This window comes from Lipotes vexillifer, unplaced genomic scaffold (assembly GCF_000442215.2).
Source record: "Lipotes vexillifer unplaced genomic scaffold, Lipotes_vexillifer_v1.1 scaffold628, whole genome shotgun sequence".
Classification (NCBI taxonomy): Eukaryota; Metazoa; Chordata; class Mammalia; order Artiodactyla; family Lipotidae; genus Lipotes; species Lipotes vexillifer.
In genome coordinates this window covers 403,702-414,000 of record NW_006779395.1, presented here as the reverse complement: position 1 = coordinate 414,000, position 10,299 = coordinate 403,702, and the positions used below count along the sequence as shown (strand labels likewise).

General features: G+C 38.9%; 1 protein-coding gene across 1 annotated transcript in view; it reads left to right on the top strand.

Moving 5' to 3' along the window:
• The window catches only part of USP6NL (USP6 N-terminal like), a 68,274-nt gene that overhangs the window by 34,459 nt on the left and 23,516 nt on the right, over positions 1–10,299 (top strand). Inside the window, exons 6-7 of the mRNA XM_007452572.1 lie at positions 1,522–1,629; positions 9,014–9,123. Coding sequence (XP_007452634.1) covers positions 1,522–1,629; positions 9,014–9,123 — 218 coding nt within the window. The remainder of the gene's footprint in view (positions 1–1,521; positions 1,630–9,013; positions 9,124–10,299) is intronic.

Here is a 10,299-nt window from a genome sequence, read left to right as displayed (position 1 = left end):
AAAAAAAAAAAAAAAAAAAAAAAAGTTTATCATAATTTTGAAATGAATACAGATGATAAACTTTCTTTGGAAAGTAAATCTTAAATTCACTTTTTTTAAAGCCACACTGTTTGCAATTAATGGTGGTAAATTTTAGTACATGGGAAATGTTGAAGAAGCAGAGTCTAGTTTATACAAAGCCTTTCTGTACATATTCTTCCAGTTACATCTACCGCATAAGTTAAAACTTCAGTGTCTCTAGTCACTGTCTCCTAGAATTTCAAATTTGAGACTTACTGTGTTTATACCAAGAGAACAAAACTGAGATTATGTATGTAATTATCTAATTGAATCAACTTCACAGTATTCGGTGTTTCACAGGAAAAGTTATTCTATAGTGTCACTGATTTAAAATCACAGAGTTTCTTAAAGCTACATCATAATTTAGTTACTAACGGTTTCATTTTAAAAAATCTAGTATAATTGTAGCAGTTGAAGCTCTGCTTATTAGTTCATAGCTCGTCAACATCTCAGTTGTTAGAACTTGCATCTTATTTTCCTAGCCGTACTACTTCAATATATTATTTTGATCATAAAGGTAACTATGTGCTTATTCTTACCCCGCTCCTGAAGTTTCTGCCGTAATTTGTTTAATCATTTCCTTTTAAGTCTCAGCTACTTTTATGTTTCAGAGTTTCCTTATGCACAACTTTGTAATGAGCATAATAGGTTTATATGTTATTTTGAATACGTAATTAGCCTTGAGAAAAAAGATATAATTACAAGAAGATGGAGAGGTATGGTGAGTCTTAAGATTCTTAGAGTGATGGCAGTGTACTTTCAAGGACCCAGAGTGTTAATGATGCTGATGATTTATACCTAATTTCATTCAAAGGTGATGATGCTCCTTCTTGATGGAAATTTATCACTATTTTTGTCTGGTCAGATGGGATCAATGTCATTAAGAAGAGGACAGAGGTTTTCCTGAAGAAACGCTCCAGAATTGGGAAGAGGAGAGGGAAGAGGGAGAGAGAGTGTGTTTGGGGGGTGGAGGTGGACTTGAATGAAGACTGGAGGTCACATTGAGTTATGAGATAGGAGGTTCTAGAGAGACTCTGCCCTCCTTGAAGGCACTTTGACACAAGAGAAACCTTTTGCTATTTGGAACCTTTTAGATGTAGGAGGGAAAAAGAAGAAAATGTGTATCTAGTTAGTTATATCAGTGGGGAGTGTGTAAGTCAGATATTCACAACTTAAAGAACAGCACTGATTGTGCTCTCGTGCCACTGAAGGAACACCTTTGCAGTGTATGAAAATAACTAATGTACTTGGCCTACTTAACATTTTCTTGTTTATTCTGTGCTTTCTGTATATATGCCTCCCTGTTCCAATCTGAAAAGTAGGGATGAGAGGATCCAAATGTGTCATGTTAAATTGTATCAATTATGAGGAATCCTTTGAAAAGAAAAGACTAACAAATATTCATTAGTTTGATTTAAGGGACTAGTCTAAGTCTAAGCAATTTATGTTTCTTTTAATAAGTTTCATAGGAGAATTTACAAAGGAATCCCACTCCAGCTCAGAGGGGAAGTCTGGGCCCTCCTCCTGGAGATACCGAAAATGAAGGAAGAAACCAGAGACCTATATAGTGTGAGTACCGAGAGCCAGCCTATTATTTTGAAACGATCATTCAATGTTGGGGCATATTTGTAAGGAAAATTGGCTAACACCTGGTTGTAGCTACTCATTTGCAATGTAGTATTAATAATAAAGAGATTTACAATGTCACTTTTAGAGTTTTGGGGAAAATAACAGCAGAATTCAGTTTATCCAACGGCTGCCTGTGTATGATTGACTGTTTTCTTCTTCTTTCCCCTAAGATTGTTATACAGTATTTCTAGGTTTTATTTTTTATTTATAAAAAGTTAAACGTTTCACTCAGTGATCAGTAATGCTTTCTGTAAATTAGTCAGGGCATTAAATTTACCTCCTTGTCATCTCAGCTATACCCTTTCTAAACCTAAATTTTATATTAACCTTTGAAAGGAATAAGAAACATATATCTAAAAATAACTTTGTGCCTTAGAAAAAGTGTTCAATGTCACTAATAAAAAAGGAAATGTAAATTTTAAAAAATTAAAAATAAAAATAACTTTGAAATCTTTCTCAGAAAATGTATATAAATAGAATAAATTAAGATAGAATAACTGAAATAAAGACAAATTATAATAAAAATAAAAATAACTTTGAAATCTATTCCTCAGAAAATGTATATAAATAGAATAAGACCGAATAACTGAAATAAAGACGAATTATTTGTCATTTAAACCCAACACCAATTATAAAAGGGGCTTTGGAATGCTCTTTTGATAGTTTCATATTTATGTATAAATAAGCAAAATTTCATCAAGATGTAAGGTAATAGGGCTTCCCTGGTGGCACAGTGGTTAAGAATCCGCCTGCCCATGCAGGGGACACAGGTTCGAGCCCTGGTCTTGGAAGATCCCACATGCTGCGGAGCAGCTAAGCCCATGCACCACAACTACTGAGCCTGTGCTCTAGAGCCCACAAGCCGCAACTGCTGAGCCCGCGTGCTGCAACTACTGAAGCCCGTGCACCTAGAGCCCGTGCTCCGCAACAAGAGAAGCCACTGCAGTGAGAAGCCCACACACCACAACAAAGAGTAGCCCCCGCTCACCGCAACTGGAGAAAGCCCGCCCGCAGCAACAAAGACCCAATGCAGCCAAAAATAAATAAATTAAAAAATAAATTTAAAAAAAGATGTAATAAATATTGGTTAATTTAAACAGTTACTTGTTTTTTATGATGTAAAGAGTTTTTAAATTAGTTGTTTGGACCCTGCACAGATTATGAGTTTTGTCTCAGGATTTTAGAGTTTCAAATTATTTTAGATGGTTGATTAGATATTTGCCTTTAATGTCATAGTTTTAGAACCAGTATTGAAAAATGATGTCTGAGAGAAATATTTAAAATCTAACCCCAGCCCCTAGGTACAGTGTGCCTCTCATAGGGTGGGTGCTCAGTAAATAATTTATTTAATTAATAAAGAAGAAAATTTTACTTAGCATGCTGTTTTGGTTTCCTGGGGCTGCCATGACAAAGTCACACAAACGGAGTGGCTGAAAACAACAGACATTTATTCTCCTGCAGTTCTGGAGGATAGAAGTCTGAGATCAGGGTGTCAGCAGGGCCATGCTCCATCCCAAGGCTTTAGGGAAGAACCTTTCCTTGACTCTTCCTAGATCCTGGAGTTGCCGGCATCCCGGGTGTTCTTTGGCTTGGGGCTGCGTCACTCCAGTCTCTCCCTCTGTCTTCAAGTGGCTTTTCCTTGTGTGTGTGTCTGTCTCACCTTCTAAGGACTCTAGTCATTGGATTTAGGGTCGACCCTAATCTAGTATGACCTCCTCTTAACTTGACTACATCTGTAAAGACCCTATTTCCAAATCAGGTCATAGGCCCAGGTTCTAGGTAGACAGGAATTTGGGGTGGATACTATTCAACCCAGTACACATGCTAATATTAGAACTGTGGTTCAGGCTTTTTCTACATAGAATAAAATTATCCAGTTACTGTATATCCAGTATACAGTAGCAAGAAAAGAAATGACTTGCCCACCAATCCTTTCAAGCTTATAATTTTCAGCACTATCATAAGCATTATTTTTACTACTTGAGATTCCTCTAGCATTTAACCAAGTCTTCGTTTCCCAGTTACTTTCTTTTACTCTCTCTTTGCAAAAGTAGTATAAATCGCTGTCCTAAAATGGGAAATTCAATGGGAATAAAACTACTTTTTCTTAATCTGTTGATACTAAGATTTTTCTCAAATGGTGGAATTGTCCTGATTCCTGAGCCAGTGCTCTTATCTGCTATTTCTCCTGTTCTTTTAATTGTATCTCATTGTTATCTGTCTCTCTGGGGTATAGTGCTCTGTCTCACAGGTGGCAGAGGTCCAGTGACAGTGAATAACAACCTCACCTGCAGCCTTAGCAAGGCTTAGTAATCTTGTTGGCCAAACCCACAGTGAAATTGCTAGTTTTTCATCCAGATACTTTCCACTGTACTTCTGCTCTCAGGTTTATAGGTTCATTACATTCCTATTTCTTTTAAGTAAAATGTTTATTCTTTATTATTGTGACACTCATGGATCTTAACCCACCCAATCTCAGAGTAACCTTAGAAGTTGCTTACACCTCCTTTCATTAAGATAAGAAATATGCTTGATTTCCTATATTCTGCACATTGGTTTGTAACCATTCTAGGACATAAATAATCTTTCTGCTCTATTATATTTTACCTGCTTAACTGGGCTTTGTTTCTGTCATGAGGTCTTTTTTTATGTTGAATTTCTTGTCCTCTAGAGTAATTTTTTAAAATAGATCTTTACTGGAGTATAATTGCTTCACAGTACTGTGTTAGTTTCTGTTGCACAACCAAGCAAATCAGCCATATGCATACACATGTCCCCATATCCCCTCCCTCTAGGTAGCCTCCCTCCCATCCTCCCTATCCCACCCCTCTAGGTCATCATCATAAAGCACCGAGCCAATCTTCCTGTGCTATGCTGCTGCTTCCCACCAGCCAACTGTTTTACATTCGGTAGTGTAGTATATATGTCCATGCCTCTCTCTCGCTTTGTCACAGTTTACCCTTCCCCCTCCCCATATCCTCAAGTCCATTCTCTAGTAAGTCTGTGTCTTTATTCCTGTTTCACCCCTAGGTTCTTCATGACATTTTTTCCCTTAAATTCCATATATATGTGTTAGCATACGGTATTTGTCTCTCTCTTTCTGACTTACTTCACTCTGACAGACTCTAGGTCTGTCCACCTCATTACAAATAGCTCAATTTCGTTTCTTTTTATGGCTGAGTAATATTCCGTTGTATATATGTGCCACATCTTCTTTATCCATTCATCTGTCAGTGGACATTTAGGTTGGTTCCATGTCTTGGCTGTTGTAAATAGTTCTGCAGTGAACATCGTGGTACATGTCTCTTTTTGAATTATCGTTTTCTCAGGGCATATGCCCAGTAGTGGGATTGCTGGGTCATATGGTAGTTCTGTTTTTAGTTTTTTAAGGAACCTCCATACTGTTTTCCATAGTGGTTTTATCAGTTTACATTCCCACGAACAGTGCAGGAGGGTTCCCTTTTCACCACACCCTTTCCAGCATTTATAGTTTCTAGAATTTTTGATAATGGCCATTCTGACCAGCATGAAGTGATACCTCATTGTAGGTTTGATTTGCATTTCTCTAATGATTAGTGATGTTGAGCATCTTTTCATGTGCCTCTTGGCTATCTGTATGTCTTCCTTGGTGAAATGTCTATTTAGGTCTTGCACCCATTTTTTAACTGGATTGTTCGTGTTTTGATATTGAGTTCCATGAGCAGTTTATATATTTTGGAGATGAATCCTTTGTTGTTGCATTTGCAAATATTTTCTCCCATTCTGAGGGTTGTCTTTTTGTCTTGTTTATGGTTTCCTTTTCTGTGTAAAAGCTTTTAAGTTTAATTAAGTCCCATTTGTTTAATTTTGTTTTTATTTCTGTTACTCTAGGAGGTGGGTCCAAAAAGATCCTGCTGTGGTTTACGTCAAAGAGCATTTTTCCTATGTTTTCCTCTAAGAATTGAAGAATCTTTGCAAAAAAAAAAAAAAAAAAAAAAAAAAAAAAGAACAATAACAAAGTAAAAAAATAACATAAAAATGAACAATAACAAAGTAAAAAAAAAATAACAAAGTAAACAAAAAATTTCCTAGTTTCTGCTAGGAAACTAACAGATATGTTAGAAAGAATATAAAAATAAAAGTATAGATAAATCAACAACTGGAAGGTACGTCAGTACTACAATGGTAAAAAAAAAAAAAAAAAAAAAGGGGAGGAGGGAAAAGAAAAAAAAATAAAAGAGGGGGTTGGGAAGGCCTTGGCTGTGGAGGGCGGGGCCTAAGCAAGGGTGAGGTTTGGGCAGTGGGCGGGGCCAATGCTCAGGACCCACAGGGCTGGAAAAGGCTGTGAGGGGTGAGGCTTAGCCTCAAGGAACAGAAGGGGCCCAGGCGTGGCCCCTGCCCCTGGTCTCAGCCGGCAGGGGACCTCACCTGGGAGCCCAGGAGGCTCCCCGTGCCTGAGTGGGCGGGGCAATCGCCCTCCGCTCCTCTCCCGCTCCTCCCGGAGGGCCCCTCCCTCCTGCCTCTCCTGATCTCCCCGGCCTCAGGGGCGCTGATCCTGTCTGGCCTCCACTTCTCCTCCCCCCTCATCCCCCCTACGTCCTACTGGTTCACTTTGGGGTTCCTCCCATCTCCTTGGGTGTCAGAGCCCCCCACCAGCAGCCGGCAGGTGCCTTAGTGTGGGGAGATGCTAACTCCACGTCCTCCCACACCGCCATCTTCAGGAAAAGTTTTCTAGAGTAATTGACATTATAGATGTCTTTGGGTGTTTTTCTCCCTTTCAGCTAAATTTTATTTTAAAGCATATTTTATCATGTCTTGTCAAACATTTCCTTTCGGTGTTTTGATACCTCATCTTTTACCAGGGGGCCTGCGGAACAATAATTGAAACCTCTTTGCTTGCCAACTACCTTATTTTTTTTTTTAAAGATATTTAACGAACAAATATATAAAGATTATTATTTTTAAAGCTAAATTTTTGTAATGTCTCTTGGACCAACTTTTATCAGAAATAGCATACAATACTATTTTAGTGGTTGTACGGTTCTCTAGTACAATAGTATAAATATCTTCCTTGGTCTTCAGAACTCTGAAGTGTTTTAAAACACTGTGGAAGTGCTCATGTTTTTAAAAGCTGCAGAAGCTGCCCTTCTCTGAGCTCCTACCTCAAAACACAAAACATTTAACATACATACACATGTTCCAGGCAACCTTGTTTTTTCCACTTTTAGCTTAAGTCAGGAATTAACAGTTATATTTATTTACTAGAATTGGTTTTAACAGAAATACTTATTTCCAATACATGATAAATAGGTCAATATAACACATGTATATAGGTGTTTAATTACAATTAAATCTGGTTTAGTATAAATTTTAATCTCCCACCTTGTTAAACATACTCATTTTGTTCTTTTCCCCCTGAAATGCTGCTTAATTGACAGCAGAGAGGGTTTTTTAAAAAGACAAAAACTGCAAGGAATAAGAAAATGGGAGAAGAGGTAACCCTTGCCAATTTTTTGGAGACCAGAATTCAGACAAACATTTAGTAATTTTAGCAACCCTGAGAAAACCTGAGGAGGACCTGATTTATATCTCAGAATCCCCAGTAGGCTTCATAATTGCCAGCTCCAGGTACCTCTGGAAGTGGAAGTGAAACTAAAAACAGTAGAAGTGCTTGAAAGTCCGTTGCAGGAGCAGTTAGAGTCCTTGAGTTCCCCACCCCTGCACGAGATGGGGGCAGGGTGTGGGTTACTGTTTGGAGAGGATGAAACAGAAGGCCGGTGGGCTGGAGTGGACACAGACCTGCTGAGGAAAGCACAGAGGGAGTCAATGTCCTGAATTCGGGGCAGTCCCGCCTTTCCCTCCGCTCAGCTCCCAGAACAAAACACTGGCATCCGGACGCTTGTCCTCCTGACAGGAACTCAGAAGAGTCTTCTCTAGGAATCTGACCAGCCCAAGAAAATACCCCCAAACTCCTGACTTCAAGGGAAGCCCAGTGAAACCAGCCAGATCACTCTACAGTGAAGACAGAGCTTGAAGCCCCACGTCTGCACATAGCGCTTTCCATCAGCTTTCTTATGTCTTCTTTCAAATATGAGTGAGGAGAGGAGCTAGGAGATAACATGGAAAATAAGAACAAGTAGAAAAAGCAATTTGTGAGAAACAGACTATACAGCAGGAAGAAAACGGAAGAGCTATTGCTGGTGTCTTCAGAGGGATAAAAAGAGATATTGTGTCCATAAAACAAGTATAGGATGCTATAAAAGGAACATTAGAGAACAATAGAGCTTATGAATATAAAAAATGATAATAGAAATGAAAAATTCTAGAGGAGGGTTTGAAAATAACAAGTGAAGAAATTTCCCAGAAAATAGATTGTGAAGTCAAAACTCAAATCAATGTTTTTACAATTGAAAATATCCATCAAGTGCCCAAACCTGTGGCTAAGAATAGATCCAAGCCAAGCACAGAAATTGCAAGTTTCAAAACTTGAAGATAGAAGCTCCTATAAGCTTCTAGAGAGGAAAAAATAGATTTCATATAAAGAAGAAAGAATTAGAGTGGCAACACTGGAAGCTAGAAGACAGTGAAGGCGGTGCCTTTTGAGCAAAACTATTTTCTGACTTAGATTCTGAAATAACCAAATAGCTAAGAAAGAAGATAGATTTATCAGACGTTCCAAGTGTCACAAAATTTATCTCCCACACGCCCTTTCACAGGAGCTACTGGAGCTCCTCCAGAACAAGGGAATAAACCAAGAAAGATATGAGATGCAGGAGACAGGGGACCCAAGCAAAGGAAGGCCTAGCAGATGGTGAAGGGAGACCCCCGAGACCCCCGCTGAGTAGCGGGTCCAAAAGCTCTGGAAGCCAGGTCTGCAGGGAGGGTGCCTGTTCTGTTAGAATAGCACCAGGAGAGGTTGATGCAACTTAAAAGTGAGTTTGGATTAAATTAGCGACACATATGTAGAAAATGAAGCAAGTCAATAAACAAGGCAATGATAAGCCCCAAGGAAAACAAGAACATTGTGCTAGAAAGAAGAAAGGGAGCATAGTGAACTGCATGGCTCAGCTGTGAAGAGTCTTAGGAACACAAACTCCAAAACGCTCTCCATCCAAAATGAAAATCTAACTGTACTGGCAGGATGGGAGGGAGAGGAGGGGGTGTGGATGGAGAGAAACCTTTCATTGCGCACCTTTTCGTATTGTTTTCATTTTTGAACCATGGAAATGGCTTTCCTAAGTCAAAAATTAAGTTTTTTAAAGAGAATTATTTTACCATTTTCATAGGCTTTTTGACAACCGATTTCCATAAAAATGTGCTTTCTTCCCCTCTTTTTCCTCTTCAGAAATTAAAACACAGAGCACGGGGTTGTTCACCTGATATCAGACAAATAGACCTTGATGTCAACCGCACATTTAGGGACCATATCATGTTTAGAGACAGATATGGTGTGAAGTAAGTAAAGTTTAGTATTATGAACTATGAATAGCATGTACAAATAGTCTTTTATCAATTTGAAATGTCAATGTTTGGAATGTCTTGTATAGACGATAATTTTGATTCCAATTCTAAGGGTTTAAGTTTTGGTGGATCATTTGTTCCATATTGTGTACAATTCAGGAGCTAATTTAACTTAAATTTTTAACCTTTGACATAGTAGGTGCTATAAAATTGCTATAAATCATTTTATGAGCTGGGAATTCTTAAATATATGGTAGATACTTTTATTAAAAGTGTTAGAAAAGAAATGAGATTGTGTTGCTTTTTGAGAGCCGTGTCAGCAATAAATATTCTTAAACCCTTGACTCCATGCAAAGGTGAAACTAAAAAAATGGGAAATACGCAAAAGAGATGACTGTGACAGTTTAGGAATGAAAGGTACAGTTTTGCTGACCTCCGTATCAGTTAAGTTTCAACCAGAGAAAAAGAAACCAGTAAGAGATGTAAACTGAGGGATTTATCGTGGGGAATTGGCTTACACAGTTGCAGGGACTGACTAGGCAAGTTCAAGATCTGTAGGGCGGGCCGTCAGGAAGGGCAGCTGGAGCTCTCAGGTGGGTGCGAGTGAAGCCGCGGTCCACAGAGCCCCTCCTTCAGGGAAGCCTCGGATCTGCTCTTGCGGCCTTTTGACTGCTTGACCCAGGGCTTCCCAGATTATCTAGGGTACTCTCCCCTACTTCAAGTATATTGACTGTGTACTTTAATGACATTTACAAAGCACCTACATTAGGGTTGGAATAACTGGGGGTTGTAGCCCGGCCAAGTGGACACGTAAAGCTAACCATCACAGTCCACCCTCGTCAACTTAATTTCCGCATAAAGACGATAAAGGCATGCTTTGCCTGACATGGTACAGCTATTCTACTTACGACTGAAAATATGCTAACCCCCTGCCCACGAAAAGATGCAGTGGCCTTGGGCAGTGTTTACTCTTTTTGCATTGATATGTGTAACCTAAATTCTGTGATATAAAGTCAACTAGTATTAGACATCTTATGTTAGTTGATAAGGAAAAGAGAAGGAAGAAGGCACATTAAAATATATACACAAACATATTGATATCAAAATAAGGAAATGCTCAGGGCTTCCCTGGTGGCGCAGTGGTTGAGAGTCCGCCTGCCGATGCAGGGG